At 41.4% G+C, this 26,240-nt stretch overlaps 2 protein-coding genes across 3 annotated transcripts in view; one reads left to right on the top strand and one right to left on the bottom strand.

Moving 5' to 3' along the window:
* IDE (insulin degrading enzyme) overlaps positions 1-2,241 on the bottom strand; it is a 78,423-nt gene extending 76,182 nt beyond the window's left edge. For both annotated transcript variants that reach the window (XM_081157805.1, XM_081157804.1), the window contains exon 1: positions 1,996-2,241. In XM_081157805.1, coding sequence (XP_081013931.1) covers positions 1,996-2,093 — 98 coding nt within the window. In that variant the 5' untranslated portion in view covers positions 2,094-2,241. The remainder of the gene's footprint in view (positions 1-1,995) is intronic.
* Positions 2,242-10,278: 8,037 nt separating this feature from the next.
* Positions 10,279-26,240, top strand: part of KIF11 (kinesin family member 11) — a 45,926-nt gene continuing 29,964 nt past the window's right edge. Inside the window, exons 1-9 of the mRNA XM_081157807.1 lie at positions 10,279-10,592; positions 17,887-18,019; positions 18,314-18,411; positions 18,499-18,577; positions 19,624-19,809; positions 19,936-20,060; positions 22,875-22,965; positions 24,304-24,546; positions 25,792-25,887. Coding sequence (XP_081013933.1) covers positions 10,516-10,592; positions 17,887-18,019; positions 18,314-18,411; positions 18,499-18,577; positions 19,624-19,809; positions 19,936-20,060; positions 22,875-22,965; positions 24,304-24,546; positions 25,792-25,887 — 1,128 coding nt within the window. The 5' untranslated portion in view covers positions 10,279-10,515. The remainder of the gene's footprint in view (positions 10,593-17,886; positions 18,020-18,313; positions 18,412-18,498; positions 18,578-19,623; positions 19,810-19,935; positions 20,061-22,874; positions 22,966-24,303; positions 24,547-25,791; positions 25,888-26,240) is intronic.

Genomic DNA, 26,240 nt, shown 5'->3' on the forward strand with positions numbered 1-26,240 from the left:
TATTTTCCTTAATAGCCTCAGCCACTAATTTTTAGTGTAGAGTGTTCTAGATGGTTAACCTCATTCATTATGCTTTGAATCTCCTGAATTCCCCTCTCTGAAAACAATTTTACCTTGAAGCTCTGGTTATTCAGCTGATGCCCTGGACTTCACCAATGAAAGTAAAGAGCAGTGGGAGAAAACTATAGAGAAAAACCTTATTGTAGGTACAACATACAAACCTTTTAGTTGTATAAAACTTAAAATTGATGCTTTCTTTGAAATCACAAATTCTGTACACTGGAGACAATATGAAGCTAAACATAGCCTATTAGCAACAAATTAAGAACAAAAGTTTGTTCTGACCTGAAAGGAGGCCCAGGGACGTACCCTGCCTATGTTTATCACCCCCAATTCTCTAAATTCAGGGATCTTTTAGCGTGTTGTAGCGGATACTGCAGGAGGAAAAACAAGTTCCACAGATCCTTGATTTGCATTCAACCTACTGTCATGCTAGTTCAGGCAGTAAAGACTAAGAACCAACCGGTTTCTCTGCCTCAGGTCTCTCCACTCCCTTACATCCTTCCAGCATAGGGCCACCAAACTAATTTCCTAAACTACCAGTCTCATTAGATCGCTCCCCACCTCAAAAACATTTAATGGCTCCCTACCTCCTATTCACTGGAGAAAGCCCAACTAAAATTGAAAGCCCAGGCTAGCACTATCCTAATTTTTATAATACAGGACTTGTTTCCTCCTAATTCCCCCAGGGAAATTCTCTAAGGCTGCAACTAGACTAATCTGTTCACTGTCCCCCCAACAAACAGACTAATCTGCACACCTGGGCTGGGATTACAACCACCCCTGCCCACCCTCCACCCCTTCTGCCTTTCCTTCAAAGGCCAGCCCAGATCCCCTCCTCTATCTCTGCCCCGAACTGTGCTTCTAAAGCACACACTGTCCATCTTCTGTCTTCAAACATCCTTTTTAGCTGGCTATACTCTCGTGGCCGCTCAATCCGCTCCATCCAGGACAAAGTTCCTTGGAGGCAGACCACATGCTTACACAGAGGGTCTATCACAGTGCCCTGCACTTGGCAGGTCCTAGATATTATTAAAACCAGAGGAAAGGTGCAAATGATGTAGGTTCAAATGAGGTAGGGCAAGACAATACCGCCCATCTTTCCCAATTCCTCTTAATTCACAGTAAAGGGTACTCGGCGTTCGCTACAAGGCAGGCAATTTCTAGTATACACAGAGCAACGAAGCGCAGCGAGCACGCCGCTGGAGGGCAAAAAGCCTGCGTCCCAATCTTGGTTTTTGCCACAATCTCTGCAATTGTGCCGGGAAATCACACAATCTTTCTGCACATCGGTGGGCTCAGGTGCAAAATAAGGGCTCTGCTGGGATGGCTCCCAAGGTATCCTTTCCCAAATTCCCCGGGACAGGAAACCCAGCACTCGCCCGTCTACCCGCTAAAGCGGAGGCATGCAAACTTTTAGGGTTCCCGACGCAGGCATTTCCACAGAGTCGTGAAAACTAAGTCCCCATAGGAAAAAGGGCTGAGAGCCAAGCGGTCTCCCTGGACCCCAAGGCAAGGGGCAGTCCGCTCAGGTTCCCGGCCCCTCAAAGGCAGACTCCCCCGAGAGTGGCGCGGCGCGGATCCCGGGAGCCGGCCGGGGTGACTCCGTCCGCGCCGCTGCCGGCGCCCCGCGCCCCCACACTTATGACACACGCCGCGTGTCCCCGGGTCACGGCCCCCATCGGCCCTCACCGGCCCGAGGGGCGCCGTCGTCTCCCAGCAAGGCCCCTCGCTCCCGCCCGGCGAGCCGCCCTTCTGGGCCCTGGAGCGGCCTGAACGCGGCTGTCTGGGCCCCAGGCCCGCGGGACCCACAGAGTGAGGGGCGGCGGCGGCGACCACGGCGGCGCTTTAAGTGCTGAATCACCACTTTGCAACCCGAGCTCCAAACCACCGTGACCCGCGGGCCCCGAGGGCCCGGCGCTGTGCTCCGCTTACCCACAGAGGCGCTCCGGGGGCGACAGGCGGGCGCCGAGGGCCGAGCGGAAGGTGCTGGGCGAAGCGGGGTGCAGCAGCCACGCCAGCAGGTACCGCATACCCCAGCGCAGCCGCCGGGACCACAGGAACGATCGCTTCCTTCTAGCGCCGAGAGCCGGCCTGGCCCAGTGCGCATGCTCAGGCCGCCGCGCCGCGCCGCCTCTCGGGAGCCAGCGGGCCGCGGCCGCTCCGGGTTTTGCCTGGCGCCCGACTGGGCGGGGACGGCGGGGACGGCGAGCGTGCCAGGTCTGAGAGAGCGGGAGGGATGGAGTCCGCCCCGGGCTCCCCGGCTTTCGCAAGCGGGGAGGGTCCCGGGTGAATCGCAGCAGCCCACGAGGGCAGCGATGTGTAGCTGGCTGTGTGCATGCGGGGTAGGGGCTCACAAACGCGGTGAGGGCACAAGGGGCGGGTCGGTGCAGGCGGTCCCGTTGGCTGTCACCCGGCCGTGCAGGTGTGGAACCCGGTCCGCCCGCAGGCTGCCCGCACGCCGTGGAATCCGCGCCTCCGAAAGGCCCGCGGGCTCCCCCTAGAGCGCGTTCGGGAGGTGGCCCCGGGGTAGGGGCTTTGTGGCGGGGTTGGCCGCGGGGACTCTGCGGGAAGTTTCCACCCTGGGGAAGCGGGGTGCCCTTCAAGGAGCAAGATGGATGTGGGACAGGCCGCGCCGAAAAAGGCTTCTGTGCACTTTTAAATCCGGCGTAGAAACTTACTCTACTCCTACTAGGTAAAAAAACAACCCACATGTACATGTAGTATGTTAGCGTAAGAAACAGTCAAACCTGTGAAGAATTTTTGTGAGTTTATTTGAGGCACACTGTTGACAAATTCCGGGAAGCAGAATCTCCAGGGATTGAGATAATGCTCAGGAGAATGGCCGTTTTGCACCTTGTTTTATGCATTACAATCAAAGGAGAACACCTCAGTGGGCTACATGAAATCCATTGGTGATAGATTAGGGAGGCGGGAGAAAGTAAGGGGGGGGGCACAAGGACACACATCTCTGGCAAGAGATAAAAAGTAAAATGATATACAAATACTGTTTTACATAGGTGGGTACAGGGTAGTTAACGGTCAACAGCATGATAACGATTCAACAATTAATATGATAACAATAACAATGAGATTTATGGTCCCCGCCCTGATTTGTTGGTTGTATCCTGAGGGGTCTGGGAAAAGGGGAGTTACCTTGACTTTCCAGAGGAATGCAAAAGACAATAGACAGGCTTAGATAAGGTAAAGAGCAACCTTTCCTCAGGGAAGATACTGGCCTAGGACTGGACTACCCACCATAAACTGCTTTTAGTTTAAAAAGTTTTCATTTCAGACCATCCTTTGTGCTTACTTTAGGTATCCGAGTTTGCAAACCTGCCATTCAGGCCTTCCCTGAGCTAGTCAGCTTAGCACGTGGCCCCTTTTCCTCCACAAGTACTACAACTATGGTCAGTGTACTTCAGCCGTTATGTATAAGACAATACTTTTTTCCCTGATGGCTTTATGGTATTTTGCATCCAAGAACAACCTAATTAATAACTGTATGGACTTGACTTTGTATTACATTATTTTACCGGGGCCTTTAAGGAAGAGTGCCATTGGGGATGGTGACTCCACAGCTTATGTGCTTTTAGGTTCCTGATGTGACAGACGGAAGATTGCATCCCAGAACAGTGCTCAGAATCCTTCTATTGCTACAAATGGGAATTAGGAGGATTCCTTAATCAAGTGCATGCTTCATCAAAAAGGTAGAGGGAGTCTTTTTTATGAAAGGGTTTCAGATAAAGGCAAACCTTGGATGGATGAAAACCAAGGTCCTGGAGATGAGGAAGCCTCCTAGTGAAGTGCAAGGTAAAATTCCACCACAGTACATTCTAGCCCCAACCCACGTGTATTAGTTTCCTGTGGCTGCCATAACAAATTACCACAAGCATAGTGTCTTAAAACAACAGAAATTTATTGTCTCACAGTCTGGAGGCCAGAAGGCCCAAATCAAGATGCTGGCAGGGCCAGACTCCCTACAGGATCTTAGGAGAGAATCCCTTCTTTGCCTCTTCCAGCTTCTGGTAGATGCCAGCTTCCTTCACTTGTGGCCACATCACTCCCTGCCTCCATCTTCATATTGCCTTCTCTTCTGCATGTCTTTTTTCCTTCTATCTTTTATAAGGACATTTGTTGTTGGATTTAGGTCACAACCAGGTAATCCAGAATGATCTCATCTCATCCTTAATTATATATGCAAAGAACTGTTTTCCAAATAATGCAACACAGGCTCTTGGGATTAGGGTGTGGACATATCTTTTAGAGGGCCACCACTGAATCCACTACCCCACCTTTCCAGCCTCTACTTCCTCCCTCTATAACTCCAGTTCACACAGCTGTCACAATTAATTGATGAGTATAACAATCCTAACTTGTCAGTGATCTAGCAACTTTTAAGCCCTGTTGAAATGGCATTGCCTTTACAAAAGTTTTCCTTATTTCCATTTCTCACATACCCCATTAGAAGTAACCACTCTGAATAATCAGAGCTGCCAGAGTAGTTTGCCACTCAGAAGGCACTTTTTGGATCTTAACCTTCCATACTTTTGAGAAACAGGAGATCAGCCTGGCCAGTGTGGTTCAGTGGCTGAATGTCAACCTATAAACCAGGAGGTCACAGTTTGATTCCCAGTCAGGGCACATTGGGCTCAATCACCAGTAGGGGGCATGCAGGAGGCAGCTGATCAATGACTCTCTCTCATCATTGATATTTCTATCTCTCTGTCCATCATCAAATACCTAGCCAGTGCTGTTACTTTCCTGATTGCCTCATGTTTCTTTTTCACAATGGGTTTGTTCAAGTCAGGATTCAGGCAAGAATCAAACATTTAATTTGGTTAATATGTCTCTATCTTTTATTGTTTTGCATCTTTAAAAAAAAAAAATGTTTTTACTGATTTCATAGCACTATGGTAATAAAATGCCTAAAAGCAACATGAATTTTTAAGAATGTTTATAGATAAGTGATTTATTAATTATAAATTGTTTAAAGTTTTCCTTTATGACTCATACTTGCCAGTCCTTAAAAGTCAGTTTGAGGTATTTTATGAACAGTATTTGAAATATTAATGTAAAAGTCTATAATTAATATTTTCCACAGTTAAGGCTACTCTTGATGTGTCCATTCAACAAATATGGGCCCAGGCCTTGTTTTAGATGTTGAGGCTACACCAAAGAAAAGAACAACCAGCCTTGTATACTTGTGGGGTTTACACTACAGAGAGAGAGAGAGAGAGAGAGAGAGAAAGTAAATTAATACTTATATAGAGTAATTACATAATGTGATTAAAATAATATTAGGGTAACCAGAGTGGGTTTCCCTGCGTCATTACTACTGCTCCTCTGGGTAGGAGAAGGTGGCAAAGATCTCACAATTTCTATTAAGGGGGCTTATGTATGTCCTGAGCTGTTGACAACAGGAGTGTGTATATTGGACAGTTTAGGTGGAAGCTCAGAGCATAGGGTTGAATATTTGAGCTGCATAGGCAGTTATTAATGGAGAGCCCGTCTCATGGGCTAACTCCTAAGATTCCCCTCCCTCAACCTTTTTTTTTTCTTTTCTTCAAACGGTCTCCGACCTCCATCACCTTCTTTCTCCTACATGACTTTCTCTTCATCCAGTGTCCCAGCCAGGAGTTTCTCAACTAGAGTTCAAAAGTTGTGGAGGCCCCGTCATCTGCTTCTCCTTGTGTCACTATCTTGCTCTGGGCTCTTCTCAGGGCCTTCCCTTAAGAGTCTGGTTTGAAAAGTACAGATGCTGAATATTTTTTTCTCTTTGCATCCCTGCTGTAAGAATATAATCCCCCTGGATGCCTTTGGTCTCTAGGAAAGGTCTTGAGGTGTGGAAAAGAAAGAAAAACATGGGGAGTAAAATTTCAACCTCTTCTTTTGCTGTGTGGAAAAAATAAATAAGTGGGATTTTGTGAGAGTGTTTGGGGGCTACTTCAGATAGAGTGGTTGGGGAAAGTCTCTCTGAGGAAGTGACATTTGAGTTGTGACTTGAAAATTAAGAGGGAACCAGTTAGAGCAGGTGAGGGAAAGACTCCACAGACAGTGGAAACATCCATCACCAAGGTCTGGGACAGGAGAGATTCTGGCATGATCTGGGATCTGACAGAAGGCTAGAGAACATCTTTCCTTTTCTCTTCCAACTAATCTTTGCTACAGAGACTCTACTATTAACACAGTAAAAACAATAACCAAAATTTGTATTTGAGGCTATACCAGAGAAAAGAGCAACCAGATTTGTATTCTTAACTTAAGCATTTTGGTGGGTTTTTTTTTTACAGGTTTATGAATAGTTCATGAACTGTGTTTTTCCTCAGTTTATAAGCACATGCAGACATGCTTATTGTTTGTTGTCTTTGGCATTCATACCTGCAGACAGACAGACAGAGAACATAACATGATCTGGCAACTATGAAAATAGGTAAAGCTGAGTACTCAACTATTAACTAAAGAATTGCATAGATGTTGTTCAAGAGCCTTAAAAGATCCTACAAATAAAAATGTTTATGAAGAATTTTTTAGGTCTTTAGAGAATGTTTAAATTATGTTAAATGAAAATTCAGGATGTAAAACTACATATTTAATAATGATTTCAATTATTAAAAATATCATATAGCCCTGGCAGGGTAGCTCAGTTGGTTAGAGCATTGTCCTGATATACCAAGGTAGTGGGTTTGATCTCTGGTCAGGGTATGTATAAGAATAAACCAATGATTGCATAAATAAGTGCAACAACAAATCGATGTTTTTTTCCCTTTCTCAAATTAGTAAATAAAATTTGAAAGGAGAGAGGAAAATGCTAGATGACACAGTCAATGATGTTGCATTGGTAGAATCCAGATTAGCCATTCTTAGAGTATTAAAAATAATTTCTAATCATGGACAGACTTTTGAGAGAAGTGTTGATGAGCTTGATTAGTTTGAGCTCTATAGGGGCAGTGTAAAATAACATGTCAGAGACAGCTACCTGCCTAGTTAACAGCATTTTTACAAATGTCCATAAGACCCTGGTCATCTCCATTAAATTTAGTCTTGAAGCCAGTGACTGTAATTTTGCCTAACTCTTCACTGGCTGGCCCATAGTACACACTCAATAAGGGTAAGATAAAGTGGGCACAGGTGCACTGAGAACATGAAAAAATTAGGTAAGGGAGATAGCAGTTAACACCCTGGGGTTTGAAATTAGAATTCTGAGTTTCTTTCAGTCACTTATTAGCTGTATCACTATAGACTATATACTTACTTGGCCTGTTTATTGATAAAATAGTGGGAAATAATAGTTCCTACTTTAGAGAGTTGTCCTGGATTAAATGAGATGATGCACAGAGAGCCTTTCACAGAGTCTGACTATGTAGCCCTAGATAAATGTAGCTATAACTATTACCAAATGAAGACTCTTGAATTTCTTTCATCAACCCTAATGGCTGTTAATGTAAATATTGTTTAGTTATTTTTAAAATGTTTTTATTGATTTTAGAGAGAGAGGAAAAGAGAGGGAGAGAGAGAAAAACAAAACATCAATGTGAGAGAGATACATGGATTGGTTGTGTCCTATATGCACTCTGACGGGATTGAACCCAAAACCTGAGCATGTGTCTTGACCGGGAATTAAACCAGCGGCCTTTCGGTGCACAGGACGATGCTCATCCAACTGAGCCATACTGGCCAGGGCTGTTTGGATAGTTATTAATGAGAAAGAAAAGGAGAAGAAATTAACATTTTTGGACTACTATGTGCCAGTTACTTTATACATGTTATTTTAATCCTCACAATAATAGTAATCATTATTTCCCATTTTACAGATAAGGAAACCAATGTTGAGAGAGGTTTAGTAATTTCTTTCAGGTTCTCATATATTTATTTAGTGACTACTTTGTGTAAGGCTCTGTTCAAGGCACCAGGAAAACAACACTGAACAAGATAGTCAGGTCCCTGAAAAAATTTACTTTCTAGCAAGGTAGACAATGTAATTATATATTGTAGTGTTATAAGGAAAATAAACAGGTCATGAGGCAAAATTATAGAAGAAATATGTTTTAGATAGGGTGGTTAGAAAAGACCTTTTTAAAGAGAAAAAGACCTTGTTAAAGAAAATACCTTTTTATTTTTTTAAATATATCTTTATTAATTTCAGAGAGAGGAAAGGAGAGGGAGACAGAGAGAAACGTCAATGATGAGTCACTGATCGAGCCCACAACCCGGGCATGTGCCCGGACCGGGAATCAAACCCGATCGCCTGGATCCCAGGTCGATGCTCAACCACTTAGCCACGCCATGCCAGGCAAAGAAAGTACTTTTTTAAAGAGCTGAGATCTGAAGGATGGGAATGGGCGGGTAAGCCATGCGAAGAGGCGGACTAGAGAGTTTTAGGCAAAGGGCACAGCAAATATAAAGGTCTCGCTGCAGGAAAGAGCTTAGAAGCTCTGGAGCATGGTTGTGAGCTATGTGGATAGCCGCCAGAGTTTGACGTTAGTATAGGCAAAGGCTAATGAGGGCCTTACAGGACATGGTTAGCAGTTTGGCATTGTCTGTTGATTTTTTAGAGAGAGAAGAAGGGAGAGGGATAGAGAGGTAGAAACATCAATGCCAGAGAAACACCATCAATCGGCTGCCTCCTGCACGCCCCCTACTGGGGATGGAGCCGCAACTTGGGCATGTGCCGGTACCAGGAATCCAACCCTGACCTGGTTCTGGGTCAAAGCTCAACCACTGGGGCAGGAGTTTGGATTGTATTTTAAGCACAATGAGAAGCTACTGTTAAAAAGTAGATGAAGAGCATGATGTTTTTGTTTGTTTGTTTGTTTGTTTGTTTGTTTTTAAAAGATCCTTCCCTTTGCTGAGTGAATGCAGTGGGGAGAGGGGAAAAGAGCACAGAGAGGGAGACCTATTAAGGAGGTTAAGAGCAGTTGTTCAGGAAAGCGATAAAAGATTTGAACTAGAGTGGTGGGCAGATGTAATAAAATCAACAGGACTGCACTGGATATGTAGGACAAAGGTCTGGTTAGCGCCAGTTGTCGAGATGGGAAAGGTGAGGGCGGAGGTAAGGAGAATAAAGAATTCCGCTTTGGATAGTTGTGTTTTTGAGATGCCAGTGAGCCTTCTAAGAGGAGCTATTCGTAGACATCTGACTCTGCAGAATCTCATTGACCAGCGATCAAGGCTTTAGATGTAGATGAATCTTGGGGGAACATGAGGCCCTGAGAGCTTTCCACTCCATCTGGCCGTTAACTTAAGAAACTAAAATGATATCTAGGTTCCTGTGTGCTAAGGGTGGCCCAGAAGAGCAGCTTCCAGAGCGGACTATGGCGAAGACCCATAATTCTGTATTTCCAGGACTGGGACCCACACCTAAAGACGTGAATCACCCCAAACTCGCCAAGGCACCCCTCGTACGCATGCGGAAAGCCAGAGGTCACGGGCGCGGGCGCCGCCCAGCGAGCGCGGCCTGCTGGGATTTGTAGGCTGACTGCGGCCGAGGTTCGCGCAGCCTCCCGGAGCCGCTCACTGCGCGCCGCGCGGGGTGCGCGGACGGGAGCGCTCCCTGGTGCTGCATCACTGCCTGCAAAACCGTTACCTGAAAGCGCGCGTCTGATCTTCCTCTCACGCTCGGAATCATTTAGCAATGGCGATGACTTCTCATCAGTTAAAGGATAAATTCAGAGTCCTAAAAATGGTATTCAAAAATGACTTTCATCACGAGTTGGTACCTGTGGTAGCCTTTTCTCTTAACACTTCTTAACTATTTTTCAATACTATACTGGACGCTGCCTCCGACACAGGGGCTCGCTTTGGACCTCTCCTCTGTGCTTCCATAGTACTCTCTCACAATTCTTTACCAATAATTATAATCATGGCCAGTCTTTCTGAGCACTTACGACTACATGTTCTAATCTAAGCTATTTTCCCCGTGTTAGCTCATGAATCCTCACATAGCCCTCGGAAACGGTTGCCATTATTTTCGTTTTACAGCGGAGGAAATTTTGTTTTAGAGACGTTATGTAACTTGAGTAAACTCGCGTTGAAGTATCACACTGTTTACTCCCGTGCGTCTCCCATTGGACTACGAGTTCCAGCCCGGCGCGGACGTACCAGCTTTTTGCTTTCCCGCGGGCTACACCCCGAGGGCGGGGCTCCGGTGACGACACCGCGTCCCATGGCGCCTTGCGCGCCGGCGCTGCAATTGGCCGGGCGACTGGGCTCCTTTTTCAAATTGAGGCGCCCAGTCGTTGTTCCGTTTTCTGGGCGTCCGGCGGAGGCGAGGCTGCCGATTCGACGGTTTCGGCTGGTGCGGGCCTGACGCCGGGGCCGGTCGGAGGCCGTAGTGGACAGCGGGGCCGCGGAGCTGCTTCCGTCGGTTCACCCCGCCGAGCCGGGACCCGGCTGGGGAGGTGGGCGTCCCAGCCCGCGCCAGGACCAGGCCTTGCTTTTTCGGAGGGTTCCGTCATGGCGTCCCAGCCGAATTCCTCCACGAAGAAAAAAGAGGATAAGGGGAAGAACATCCAGGTGGTGGTGAGATGCAGGTAGGGCGAGCCTGGTGGGGTTCGGGGCGCCGGCTTTGCCGCTCGGCTCCCTCCTACGCGGTCGGAGGAGGGGAATTTTGTGTGTAATTTCTTGGGGGACCAAACCTTTGCGTCTCCCAGTGTCACTCATTCCGTTGAAGAAAATGACACCACGTTGCTGTGAGAAGTAAATTAGTGTCTTTTTCAGAAGAAAGGATATATGGGAGCGCAAAAATTTTTTTCCTTCCACCGAAGTAGGCTAATAAGTTAACGTGAGACTGATTAGCAGGAGAGAACGTCCTCGATTTATTCTGGAAGTACATGCAGGGGCGCCCTGAGAGTGGGAGACCCCAGGGTGCATTGGGCATTTAGGTTTAACAAGCCATTTGGGACAAAGGAGAAGGAGGCAGCAGTCTGGGGTTTCAAAGGGAAAGAGGCAATTTACAGGTAGAGGGAAAAGCGTATTCTTGCTGGACCTCCCAGAAACAGTGGTACACAGAAGGAAGTTCAACAAAAAGGCTTTGCTAGATTTCTGCCCGCTATATTTAGTTGTTATATTTCGGCGCTAAGGCGATGCTCCCTTCCTTTAAGCAGGTTTTTGTATCTGAATTCCTTTAGGTAGGTAAGGGGGACACTCAAAGGTTTTTCCTGAGTCATTTATTTCTGAATAACCAGCCTAAAGTCAAAATCCCGAAAGGCGGATTTTGGGGTTGCAAAACTTTGTTCCCCCTCTGATAGTTGTGTCAGAGGTTATAGTTTAAACTGATGGATTCAGAAGAAGGATTCAATCGCTGTTCTTTAGTGAAAAGTGCATGCTTTTTTAAAAAAAGTAATGACAAAGTTTAGGTGTTACTTACATACGCCACTCCTTGCAGTTTGTTTCAGCACCTAGATTGGGATTACCATCCTGTCCATCACTTCTAGAATCGTAACCAATCACCTGTTTATTCTCGATGCAATTATTTTCTTAATGCTACTAAACAAGTAAATCACTGTATTTAAATTTTAAAAATTGTTACAAATATATTTTTTAAAAATTAAGTTACAGAGTGAGTTTGTTTGTAAAAGATCAAGGAGACTGTTTAAGCCAGGATAGCCATCTGTCTGGTTGTGCTGCATCTTGGTTTCTCCTAGAACAAAGGACACAGAGTTCTCCAGGTGGGTGGATGGAGGTGTTCAACTCTCCCCCGATTGATTTCCAAATAACTTCCCAGTTTTAAAATTAGCTAGTGTAGGAAGAACATACTTGTACAGAGTTGTACAAACTCTTTGTACAAATTAGAGTGTGGTTTATTCAAATAGCTTTTTAGAGGCCCTCCACAGTTTATTGATGAATGTGTGTTTTGCATGTCTCTCAGTTACTGTTGTTTTAAAAACTTGCAGCAAATTTCTGTAAATCCAAAAGTATTCTAAAATTAAAATGTTATTTTAAAAACGTGTCAGTGAACTTTCTTAGGTTATTGTTCAGTCAGTTTTGGTGACTTAATTGTAGATATCAAAGGCAATAGCTAGCTTTTTAAACTAGGTGCCAGAGGAAATTTAGTGGTAACCTTATGTCTAGCTAATTACCAGTTGCATTCTAGGGCTTCTCTTAGTAGTTGCTTGTTTTAAAGGTTTTTAAAAAATTAACAGCCTGTTTTACAAATGCAAATTTCTAGGTTATTTTGATTGGTTAATAAAGACAGGCAATATTACATTTCTGTGTGGTTTTATTTTCTTTATTTTCTGTTACAAAATATGTCAAGCCTATAAAAAGTTATAAAAAAAAACAGCCCTAGCCAGTTTTGCTCAGTGATTAGAGTGTCCCGCAGACTGAAGGGTCCCGGGTTCTATTCCAGCCAAGGGCACATATCTCGGTTGTAGGCTTTGTCGGGGCTCCTGAGGGAGGCAATGTGTCTCTCTCACATTGATGTTTCTCTCTCTCTTTCTCCCACCCACTCTCTCTGAAAAGAAATGGGGAAAAAAGTTATAAGAAACAATGTAACAGACATCTGTATACAGCCGGAGCCCCAATGTATTCCTCCCCAATTCCCAGCCTTCTTCCTCTACCCCAAGAGTTAAACATTACCCTGAACTTCAAATTTATTATCCCCATAAATTTCAAGCTTTAGCTTAGAGGGGATTTCTTTTACTTCATCACTAATGAAAAGTGCTTAGGTTGTGTAGTATAAAGAGATGTTTTCTCAGATTAGCCTGGCTTTTCTGGTTTTGCTTTTTTCCAAGTAGCCTTCCTAGTGCAAATGTGTCCTCTATCTTTAGTAAATAAACAAATGGCCCTCAGGATGGTCAAACCTTTTCTGTAAAGGGCCCAGATAGTAAATATTTTAGGCTTTTTAGGCCACATATCGTCTTTGTCACATATTCTCTAATTTTTTTTTTCAGTTTTAAATTTTTAATTCAGTTTATTGTAGCCTAAGAGGTCAGCAAGATTTCAAGAGAGGAGAGATGACTTCATTACTTGATTACATTGAATATACCCTTTAAGATGTTCTTTACTTGTACAATAACTATATGAAATAAAGCTTTTATTCTACCTATAGATAATTCAAGATAAAGGTATAACTTCTGGAGTTGAGGAACTGATGGTATGGAGAGAAATTTTTTTTTTTTTTAATATATCTTTATTGATTTCAGAGAGAGGAAGGGGAAGAGGGAGAGAGAGAGAGAGAAACATCAACGGTGACGGAGTTGTCATTGGTCAGCTGCCTCCTGCATGCCACCGACTGGGGATCGAGCTTGCACGCCAGTTATGTGCCCTAACCAGGAATCCAACTGTGATCTCCTGGATTCTAGGTTGATGCTCAACCACTGAGCCACGCCCAGCTGGGCTGGAGAGAAATTTTAATAAGGAAATGTGTGTAATACAAAGATACACACACACATATATAAAACACCCTCTCCCATTTGTATACTCTACAGGTTGGCACAGATCCACCCTATTAAGAACATAATATAAAGGTTTTAGGATTTAAGTTATTTTTGGCATTTTAATCTAAACAAGTGCTTAGGCAATTTAGGTCTTAACATATCTGAATTATTCATATATTTTAAAGTATATAATTGTAGTTTTAAAAAGGTCCAGATCAGCTTTCCTTAAACAGTAACCCAGTATGGCACCAGTTACCAAATGGAAAAAAAATGTTGTGATTCTGTATTAAGTCAGTAAAGGATATTTTAGAGAAAGGACAACTTGGAAAATAAACACTTCAGAGTTCATTATTCCAAGTTAAGAACATTTTAGTTACAAGCAGTGGTTACAAATAAGCTGAAGGTAAATCTCTTTGAGGAGCTGCTTATACTTTATTTTGTTGAGAAGAGACTGTTCCACTATTCTATATTATGATGCAAGGGTTTTTTTAATCCTTGAAAGGTTTTTTTGTAGTTGTAGTCTATCAACAAAGCGGCACTCCTGTCATGCTCCTCACAGTAGGACATGAGGTCCCTGGTGCTGCTGAAACCTTGATTCTTTTGTCGGAGGCTTTTAGTCATAACTGCTGCACAATTCTTGCCTGGGCTGTATTGTGGTTGCTTGCTGTTGTTTTGCTGGACATCTTTTACCCCAAACCTGGAAGACATTGTGTGGCCAGATGTTTGAGGTTTTAAGTAGTGGAATGAATCTGCCAGTGTACTGTTGCTGGCACCGCCACCATTGAACACCCAGTATCTGATTTTTTTTTTTTTAAACAACCCTTTAAAATTGTAAAACTTATTCTTTGGCAAGTCAGGGGACAGATTTGGCCCATGGGTTGAAGGTTATTATAAACCCCTGCATGATCTAGCTACTGGCTGCCTTTCTGATTCCCTAACACCCCCCCCCCCCCCGCCCAAGTTTTAAAAATACATCTACCGTGCTCTACCTTGGTGCCTTTGCAATTTCTCTCTGCCTGGAGTTTTTTTTTTGTTTTTGTTTTTAAGGTTTTTTTGTTGTTAGAGAGGAAGGGAGAGAGAGAAAAAACACACTGATGTGAGAATCCCTGGGAGAGCAGGAACATCCATCAGCTGCCCCCTACCGGGGATCAAACCAGCAGCCTTTCAGTGCATGGGAGGATGTCCAACCAACTGAGCCACACCAGCCAGGGCTGGAAAGCTTTTCCCACCAAAATAGTTACATTGCCAACACTCTTGCTTTTTATATTTTGCTTAAATATAACCTTTATCAGAGAAACCTTCCCTGACCACTCTAAAATAACAACAGCAACCACTTATTTTCCCCATTCATCACTTTCTGTCTCCTGGACTGCTTCATTTATTTTCATTTCAGATTTGTCAGCACTTAATATATTTACTTGATTGTCATCTTTTCCTGATCCCCCAACACACACTAGGATAAAAGCTCCCTGAGAATAGGAACTTGGATGTTTGGGGTTTTTCTTTTTTGTCTTTTCTGAAACTTGGTTATGATCACTGGTATGTCCCAAGTGCCTAGAAAAGTATCACATAAGTACTTGATGAATGCTTATGGGATGAATTAATAAATTTAGCATTTCACAGGACATGACTTTTTTTTCCCCTTTTTTAAAATAATTTTTGCCCCACCAGCGTTGCTCAGAGGCTGAGCATCAACCTATGATCCAGGAGATCACGGTTCGATTCCCAGTCAGGGCACATGCCCAGCTTGTGGGCTCGATCCCCAGCAGAGGGCCTGCAGGAGGCAGCCGATCATTGACTCTCTCATCATTGGTGTTTCTCTCTCTCTCTCTCCCCTCCTCTCTCTTCCTCTCTCTGAAATCAATAAAAATACATATTAAAAATAATAATAATAAAAAATTTCAATTACAGTTGATTTAATACCAGTTTTAGGTGTACAGCATAGTGGTTAGACATTTATTTATTTAATTATTTCCATTCCTCACTCGAGGATATTTTTTCCATTGCTTTTTTCAGAGAGAGTAGAATGGAAGAGAGAGAGAGAGAGAGAAACATCCATGTGAGAGAGACACATCTATTGGTTGCCTCCTGTACATGCCCCTACAGCCTGGGCCGGGGATGCAGCCTGCAACCGAGGTAGGTGCCCTTGGCCCGAATAGAACCCAGGACCCTTCAGTCCGCAGGCCAACACAGTGGTTAGACGTTTATATAACTTATGAAGTATCCCCCTCATAAGTCTAGTACCCATACATAGTTATTACAATATTACTGACTGTATTCTCTATCCTAAACTCTACATTCTTATGACTATATAATAACTGCCTATTTGAACATATCTTCACCTGAGGATATGTTTATTGATTTTTAGAGAGGAGAGAGAGAGAAACATCAATGTGAGAGAGAAACACTGATTGGATGCCACCTAGCCAGGGTGGTTGTTTGAATTTTAATATAACACTAGTGAGGCCAAGAAATTGATAGGTTTGTTAGTGTCACCTGCAGAAACCTTGCAATTTCTAATCAGAATAGGAAAATAGTGGCTTGGCAGTACTCTTTTTCTGTAATACAAATAGTCCCTAAAGCTCCTCTCTGGGAGTTTTGATAACTTTTAGGAATGTGTGATCTGTGTAAATTTCTACTACTCTGCCCTGACAACCTGAATGGTATTCATTTGGTAACTTAATCACACATCCAGGCAAGTGATTAGTTTAGGATTGCTAAGAATAGTAGACTAATTGGAAAAGCTTTAAGCACATGAGAGTTCATTCTACTTCATACTCTTGGCCTGCTTCAGTATAAGTTGGTTTTGACTTAGTTTTGTTGAACTTCTAATAATGCATGCTGTGCATTATGTGTGTTGTTTAGGTTTCAGTACATCTGGCAAATGATAGCATTACCAAATATTATCTGGGAGTTGCTGAGTTAAATTTACCGGGATCACAAATTTGGTCTTCAGTCAAAAATACACTGGTGGGGCATATCAGTATATTAAGGTATCCTTCTTAAAATATGGAGTGGGGCATGTCAGTATACTGAGGTATCCTTCTTAAAATAAATAGCAACTTGGCGGTGCTGGTGTTGCTCAGTGGTAGCATCAACCCAGCAACCAAGAGGCTCTAGTCCAGGTCAGGGCACATGCCCGGATTGCAGTTCCATCCCCAGTAGGGGGCGTGCAGGAGACAGCAATCGATGATGTTTCTCTCACATGGATGTTTCTATCTCTCTATCCCTCCCCCTTCCCTCTCTAAAAATCAGTAAAAACATATTTTAAAAAAATTAGTAACTTGGTGTGTCTAGTGATGAGGCGAAAGATAATTTCCTATTTGGCATGTACTTCAATAATATGATACTCATTGGGAAAAATGAACTCAGGCCAAGAGTACATCTCTCCCTTTGGACCAGATGTGTGTTAAGTGTTATATATAAATATCTTATGGATGCTACTCTGTGGACTATGAGTTTTTTCTTTTTGTTTGTTTTTAGCTTTTCCATTATTCCCCTTAGGGTGACATTTATTAAGCAGTGTAGTTTAACATATCTGAGTGCGTACTGGGTGCTAAGCATAGTAGCAGGCACTGGGGAAATAGTAAACTAAACAGAATTTCTTTCTCTACATTGCTGGTTGGTTGGTACTATAATGGTTGGCAAAATTACTAGCCCCCCCTTTTCAAATGAGAAAACAATCACAAAGTGCTACATTGCCCACACATCCCAGTCCTCACTGTACTGAAATGCCTAAGGAGGAACTTAGCTTAGAAGATTACTTCCTCAGGAATTCTTTGCCATCATCACCCATGCCTCCTCCACCCTGCCCTGTCCCAGTCAGGACCACATTAAATCTTTGCTGTATGTTCCTACCAGTACCCTTTACATACCCTTTCTAAATATCACCTCTCTTATAACCGTTTGTTTTATGTCAGTGTTCTCCACCTGACCTCACAGTGCTGTGAGGACAAACAGTTATCTCGTGTAAAGCGCCTGGAACAGTGAGTACCTGGCACATAGTAAGGACTCTGCGTATTAGTCATTTTTGTATCTATTTTTTATTTTGTTCCCATATCCACTGGCAGGTTCGTATTTTGAAAACAAATTTGGCATGTTCCTTCTACTACATCATAACCTAACTTCATCAGATTCCAAGAATAGTGGAAATAGAATTCTGAAAACTAAGTTTGGCATCTTTTAGAAATTAATTCTCGTAGCATCTACTCCAAGAAACTGTCAGAATTGTAATGTTTTACGTATCTTTGAAAATTAAAATAACTAATTTTATTTCTGGGAATTGAAACCCTTAAAATTCTGTCTGCTTTAGCAGTATCATTTAGTCCCTGTCACCAACAGTGTAGTCAAAATGTCACATTGTTCTTGTCTAAGGTATTAATGAAAATGTCATCAGTAACATGATAACTAAGAGTTCTTGAATAACATTATGTATTTCTTTTTATAGACCATTTAATTTGGCAGAGCGGAAAGCTAGCGCCCATTCTGTAGTAGAATGTGATCATGTACGAAAAGAAGTTAGTGTACGAACTGGAGGATTGGCCGACAAGAGCTCAAGGAAAACATACACTTTTGATATGGTACTTCTTAAAATGCTGCTACTTCTCTGTTAGGCACTAATGTAAAGTTATCCTAGTGTACATATTTCCTCTAGGTTCTAGTGTACAATGACAAATTTTTGTTGACTTTGAGTTGTCAATGGTTTCTAGTGGGCTGAATGAATTAATATATTAAAAATAAAATTATTAAGTGGGTAATTTAAAATTTTGTTCTTGAAGAAATGCTTTGATTTTTTTTTTAACTTTGATTGTTGACACTTACAGATGGCCCCTCGCCCACCTCTAGCTTTATTTATTTATTTATTATTTTGATAGGTTTTTGGAGCATCTACTAAACAAATAGATGTTTATCGAAGTGTCGTTTGTCCAATTCTGGATGAAGTTATTATGGGCTATAATTGCACTATTTTTGCGTAAGTGAAACATTATTTTTCAAATTGATGTAAAGTTTGAGATGCATGTGTTTGTTTTTTATTTAACATTTTTGTTAATCTTGACAGATATGGCCAAACTGGCACTGGAAAAACCTTCACAATGGAAGGTGAAAGGTCACCAAATGAAGAGTATACTTGGGAGGAGGTATTTGTTGCTTATAACCGACTTCTGTCTCTACAGTGGCTAAAATATAACTGAATAAGATTTGGTTGAAGGACTTTGTCTTGAAATAGAGAAGAACACCCATGTTAAACAGGAATTTAGGATTAACTACTACTATAGTAAAATTAAGGTATATGGTATGGCTTCTGTTTAAGAAACATATAGTCTCATAGGGAGAGTCTGGGCCAAGACATATGGTACAGTTAAGTGATAAAAGAGGGATCTGTTTGAGGCAGAATATTGTGGATAAGTGGAATGGGAGGGGCTTGAAGGTAAAAGCTTTGCAACAAGGGAATGAATCTCATAAAGTTAGCATAGCAAGGGGTCAGTATGGTACCTTATTAATGGTCACCTTGAGTGTTCAAGAAATTAAGGTCACTTCATTGTTGAATATTATAGAAGACAAATAGTACATTTCACAGAGATTTCCACCAAATGTTTCAATGAATTTAATCACTAAGTCAGTTTTCAAATTATTAACCTTTAGGGAAATCCTTTTTTTCTAGAGGTTACATAGCTGAGGCATTAACTTTATTCATGGATAATAAAGTTATGGAATTTTAACTGTAGGAGTTATGGAATAGGCTTAAGGCACAGTTTGAAAATTTAGGGATTCACAACAGTTATATTAAGGATACTTACACATTTGAGAAACAATCCTGTTTATGTCAGAGTTAGGGAATATACTTTTAATGGGCCATTTTTCTGATTAAAATGGTGGTGCTAGGTACTCATGAGAAAAGTTGGAAAGAATTATTGAACTTGGCTTTGTAAGATTGGTTCACTTGGTTTTTGTGTAATGCTCAGGCATAAAGCGTATGCCAGGCATGGCAGAATAGTGGAAGCTATGAAGAGTAATTACTTGTAAATGACTCGGTTTTTCTAACATTAGGTTAGTTTTTTGTTTTTTTAAAATTTGTATTGACACAATTACATTTAAATATACTATAATGGAGGCTCTTGTTGTATGTTTTAATTGCCATAGTAAATGCCATTCTTTATTTTAATCCTTATTAATATTATTTCAGGATCCTTTGGCTGGTATAATTCCACGTACTCTTCATCAAATTTTTGAGAAACTTACTGCTAATGGTACTGAGTTTTCAGTCAAAGTCTCTCTGTTGGAAATCTATAATGAAGAACTTTTTGATCTCCTTAATCCATCTTCTGATGTTTCTGAGAGACTACAGATGTTTGATGATCCCCGTAACAAGGTAACTGAGTCTTTGAGAAGGAAGTACCTGCAAATTTTAATGTGTGATGCTTTGAGGGTGTGTGTGTGTGTGTGTGTGTGTGTGTGTGTACCAATCTAATGGGTGCTTTTTTTGATACTTGGTTAGAGAGGAGTGATAATCAAAGGTTTAGAAGAAATTACAGTACACAACAAGGATGAAGTTTATCAAATTTTGGAGAAGGGAGCAGCAAAAAGGACAACTGCAGCAACATTAATGAATGCGTACTCTAGGTAAGAAAGCCATTGTCTCCCTCATGCTCCATTTTCTTTTTAAGAAGAATTACGAACTTGCGGGAAGTCAATTTGGGGTGGGTCCAACTATGTGAATCACATACCTAGATTTTATGCTAGATTGCATACCTTAGTAATGGTTTGAGATTTATAGGGAAGCACCACTATTGGAGGAATGATGAAAGGAGAGCAAGGACAAGTTGAACTAGAGCAGAAGTATTAAACTATTTTTAAGTAGATATCTTTTTTCCCCAAATGAAATTGTACATGAGAGCCCAGATTAAAATATGGCTCCTATACTTGATTTGGTGATGGAATTCTCAGAGGCCTATCTCCATTCTGCAGGCTTGTAGATTAATTTTATATAGAATTTGGAGGAATGAATTTAAGTACAATTTCTTTTCTCAAAAAACTTTTTTCTGAAATATAAAATTCCTATGATTTTTGTCCCTGGCCACTGTGGCTCAGTTGGTTGAGTCTCATCCTGTGCATGGTAAGGTGGCTGGTTTGATTCCTGGTAGGGCACATACCTAGTTTTCAAGTTTGATCCCCGGTAGGGGCACGTGCGGAAGTTGGCCAATCTCTCTCTCCCCCCTCCCCTCCCACTCTCCTTCCCCTTAAAAAGGAAGGAATCAATAAAAACATTTTAAAATTCCTATTATTTTGTAAATTTGTATAATTTGGGTCTCCTTTTTTAAAACGTAGACTGGAGTAAAGATCTCTTTTTATGCATGTATGGGATAAGAAGAAAGACATAATTAAAATTTTCAACACCAGAGTTGACATCTATGCTTAATTGCAATAATTGCACAATCTTAGATTAGGAATGGGTACATAATGGTAGAAAAACATGAAATGTATATTATGATTTAGATTTATTGTTTATTTTTATATTTTCCCTTGTGCTTATGCCCTTTTTGGTATTTGTAAATAAGTTTTGTAAAAATGGTTTTTATTATAAAATTTTTCAAGTAATATGAAAGGCACAAATAAGAAAATTACCATATTCCCCACTATCAATGATATTAACAAGCAACGATGTTTACCAAATGTCATTGACACAGAAAGGAAAGATGTCTTTGGGTGTCTTATACAGTCATGAGCCACATAACAATGGTTGTTGACGTACCACATATATGACAGTGGTCCCATAAAATTATAGTGAGCTGAAAAATTGCTGTTACCTAGTGATGTCACAGCTGTCAAAAATGTAGAGTGAAAGCATTACTTGCCTGTTTCTGGTAATGCTGGTGTAAACAAACCTACTGTGCTTCCAGTTGCATAAAAGTATTAGCACATGCAATTATGGTAGTAGACTATACCATTTAGGTTTGTGTAAGTACACTCTGTGATGTTCAAATAACAATGAATTGCTTAATGATGGGTTTTTCAGAACATATCCCTGTCTTAGGCTGTGCATAACTATAATTTTTATATCCCTCAGATAAAAGCCAAATGTCACTATGTAGCATAAATACACTTTGGAACACTTTATAATCTGACAGTGATTATCTTGTAGTGTTTTGGTAATCATTGGTATTTACTATTTCTGCTGTTCAGGAAAGGAGTTACCTATTTCTTTTTTTTTTTAATGTGTCTTTTATTGATTTCAGAGAGGAAAGGCTAAAGAGAGAAACATCAATGGTGAGAGAGTCATTGATTGGCTGCCTCCTGCACGCCCTCCACTGGGGATTGATCCCGCAACCGGGGCATGTGCCCTGACCAGGAATTGAACCTCGATCTCCTGGATCCTAGGTCAATGCTCAACTGCTGAGCCACATTGGCCAGGCAGGAGTTACCTATTTCTGATGACATTTTCAAAGCAGAGCAGTGTAACAGTTGACAGTATGTGGGAGTAATCTGATGACTTGCCTGGTGCTGTTTGGATTTGTTATTGACATTTTAGATGGTTCTCATGAATAGGAAGATTGATTTGTAAGCCTTCCCCTCTGGTACACCAGGCAACTGTCCCAACCCTACCCTATATCCAGCTTTTAGAGGTGTCTGAGGATTCTAGTTCCTAAGTCTTTTAGGGTGTTTTTAGGTAGCTTCTTATTGTATTCTACAGGTAGTAGGTACAAGAAAGCAAAAACCTAATCGTTTTATCTACCTTCTGTCTTCCAAAATCTTATTGATATTTCCTGTCAGATCTTTTTTTTTTTTTTTTTTTAATATATCTTTATTGATTTCAGAGAGAGGAAAGGAGAGGGAGAGAGAGAGATAGAAACATCAGTGATGAGCGAGTCATTCATCCGCTGCAGCCCGCAACCCGGGCATTCCTGTTAGATCTTTTTAAAAATTTTTGTTTATTGATTTTTAGAGAGAGAAACATCAATTTGTTGTTTCACTTATTTATGCATTTATTGGTTGATTCTTGTATGTGCCCTGACAGGGATCAAACCTCCACCCTAGATGTTTCGGGACAGCGCTCTGATCAACTGAGCTACTCAGCCAGGGCAGATGCTATCTTTTTTTTTTTTAATCCTCACCCGAGTATATTTTTTCATTGTTTTTCAGAGAGAGTGAAAGAGGGAGGGGGGGGGGGAACATCAATGTGAGAGAGACACATCGATTGGTTGCCTCCTGCATGCTCTCTGACCATGTGACTGGGGCCAAGGATCGAGCCTGCAACTGAGGATTGTGCCCTTGGCCAGAATCAAACACGGAACCTTTCAGTCCTTGGGCTGATGCTCTAACCACTGAGCCAGACCGGCTAGAACAGATACTGTCTTTACTCTTGTGGATTTAGATCTTTCTTGGCTGTTTTCTATACTTTATAGAAAGCAAATAATATAATTTGATCTTATTTTCTAGTCGTTCCCACTCAGTTTTCTCTGTTACAATACATATGAAAGAAACTACAATTGATGGAGAGGAGCTTGTTAAAATTGGAAAGTTGAACTTGGTAAGCATCTACCTTAATACCACTGTTTCAGTCTTTTTGTTTTTTTTACTCCAGTTTTATTGAGGTATAATTGACAAAATTATATATTTAAAGTGTACAACGTGGTGATTTGATATACATATACTTTTTAAATTTTCATTTCATTTATTTATTTTTAAATATATCTTTATTGATTTCAGAGAGAGGAAGGGAGAGGGGGAGAGAGAGGTGAAACATCAATGATGAGAGTCATTGATCAAGCCCATAACCTGGGTATGTGCCCTGACCGGGAATCGAACTGCGATCCCCTGGATCCTACCTAGGTCGATGCTCAACCGCTGATCCACGCCCGGCCGGGCATATACATATACTTTTTTAAAAATTGATTTTAGAGAGAGGATGGGAGAAAGACGTCAGTGGAAGAGAGAAACATGGTTAGGTTGCCTCCTATTGGGGATTGAACCTGAAACCTGAGTATGTGCCCTGACCCGGAATTGAACCCACCACCTTTTGGTGTACGGGACAGTGCTCACATCAGCCAGGGTGATAAACATATACTTTGTAAAATGATTACTACCATCAGATTAACACATCTATTACCTCACATAATTACTATTATTTGGTGAGAAAACTTAAGATCCGCTCTCATAGCAAATTTCAGTATAGTATTATTAACTACTAGTGTATATCAGATCCCCAGAACTTACTCGCCTTATCACCAAAGTCTTTTACCCTTTGGCCAGCATCTCCTTATCTCCCCCATCTCTCTGCTCCTGATAACCATCATTCTACTCTCTGTTTCTAGGCATTCGACCCCCCCCTACCCCCCCCCTCGGATTCCACATATAAGTGAGATCATACAGTATTTGTCTTTTTGTCTTTCTCTGTCTGGCCTATTTCACTTAGCATAATGTCCTCTAGGTTCATCTATGTTGTTGTAAGTGGTAGAATTTTCTTTCTCATAGCTGAATTATATTTCATTGTTGTGTATATATCACATCTTTATCTATTCATCCATTGACAGACACTTAGGTTGTTTCCACGCTAGGCTTTTTGAATAATGCAATGGACAGGAGAGTGCAGATATCTGAGATACTAATTTCATTTGCTTCAGATATATATCCAGAAGTGGGATTCGTAGTTCTATTCTATTTTATTCTTGATCCCCTCGTGGAGCAGCCTGAAGTTTTGTACTTCTAGACAATATTTTTGTAGTCACTGGGTTATTTGCTTTGTAGTGGGTTGTTAATTATAGAAAAATTATTTTGCTGGCTATTTAGTATATTATACATTATATGAGAATGAAAGTCTTTGAGTCTAAATCCAATAGACTAACAACCTGTTTTTTTAAAATTCAAGGTTGATCTTGCAGGAAGTGAAAACATTGGCCGTTCTGGAGCAGTTGACAAGAGAGCTCGGGAAGCTGGAAATATCAACCAATCCCTTTTGACTTTGGGAAGGGTTATTACTGCTCTTGTAGAAAGAACACCCCATGTTCCTTACCGAGAATCTAAACTAACCAGAATCCTCCAGGATTCTCTTGGAGGACGTACAAGAACATCTATAATTGCAACAATTTCTCCTGCATCTCTCAATCTTGAGGTAAACCCTGTGAAAAGGATCTGAAAGCGTAGTAGCTGTAATTCTTAGTGAGCTATCACCTTTCTCCCTCTCTCTCTTCTTTCTCTCTCTCTTCTTTCTCTCTCTCTTCTTTCTCTCTCTCTTCTTTCTCTCTCTCTTCTTTCTCTCTCTTTCTTTCTCTCTCTCTTTCTCTCTCTCTCTTTCCTTCCTTCCCTTCCTTCCTTCCTTCCCTCCTTCCTCCCTTCCTCCCTTCCTCCCTTCCTCCCCTCCCTCCCCTCCCTCCCCTCCCTCCCTTCCCTCCCTCCCTTCCCTCCCTTCCCTCCCTCCCTCTCTCTCTCTCTCTCTCTCCCCCTCTCTCTCTCTCTCTCTCTCTCTCTCTCTCTCTCTTTCTTTCTTTCTTTCTTTCTTTCTTTCTTTCTTTCTTTCTTTCTTTCTTTCTTTCTTTCTTCTCTCTCTCTTTCTATTTATTTGAGAGGGAGAGGGAGCTTGGGAGGGAGAGAAAGAAACATCAATGTGATGGAGAAACATTGATCAGTTGCTTCCCATACACACCCTGACTGGATATCGAACCTACAACCTAGGTATCTGCCCTGACTGGGGAATCAAACCCACAACCTTTTTGGTGTTCGGGACGATACTCCAACCAACTGAGCCACCTGGCTGGGGTGCTATCACATTATTTTAAAAGTTCTTTAATTGGCTTAATTCTGTACTATAATAAAAAGAATCTGGACATTGCATATGGACACATTTAGGAGGATACCACTGAAAAAGATGTCTTTCTCCTTCCTGGTAGAGTTTTTAATCTTAAAAAGCCAGTTGCTTATTGGCTTTTCCCCCCACATAGTCTTCAAAGAAAATTGCTGAGGACATTAGCATTATATGGTTACATGGAGTATAGAGATTTAATTGAGGTCAGGAGTGAGTTAAGGGAATGTTAGTGTTCTAGAAACTGGTTAGAGAGCAGTGAAGATGGGTTTGGGTGTGTGGAAACAAGTGGGAAAACCAAAAGAGGCAGCAAAGATGGTACAATTGACTCTTATTTTATTGTAATAATCATCTACTTTAAATGGAATTAGAAAAGTTATAAGGTCTGTATCCCAAAAATATTTTTCTTGAGATATAATGCACATACCACAGAGCTGTGCAACCATCACCAGATTAGTTATAACCGTAAATTATTACTTATGAGTTGTTATATAGTATATTTTAGATAACAGAACTATATTATCATATTATCTTTAGTAATTGGCCTTTTCATCACAGGAAACTCTGAGTACATTGGAATATGCTCACAGAGCAAAGAACATACTGAATAAGCCTGAAGTTAACCAGAAACTAACCAAAAAAGCCCTTATTAAGGTAATTGTGAATTTTTTTGGAGTAATGTAATCTTTTTTGTTAAAAGATTTGTTAAATTGCCTGTGGTAAGGCTTCTCATCTAATGATATAAACTGAATACCTTGTATGTTAAAATATTTTTTCAAATGTTAATGTTTATTTCCAAGCTCTATTAAATCAGCAAAATTTGAAAATATTTACATTTATAAAATTTATTTACAGTTTGAGGTTACAATTACCATTATGTATAGTTACCGTACATTAGGGTATAATTATTGTAACATTCACCCATTGTAAGCCTACAATTTAATGATTTTGGTTCATTAAGATTCCATGTATTAGTGCAATCATATAGTGTTTGTCTGTCTCTAATT

The sequence above is a fragment of the Miniopterus schreibersii genome, assembly GCF_964146895.1.
Source record: "Miniopterus schreibersii genome assembly, chromosome: 14".
Taxonomy (NCBI): Eukaryota; Metazoa; Chordata; class Mammalia; order Chiroptera; family Miniopteridae; genus Miniopterus; species Miniopterus schreibersii.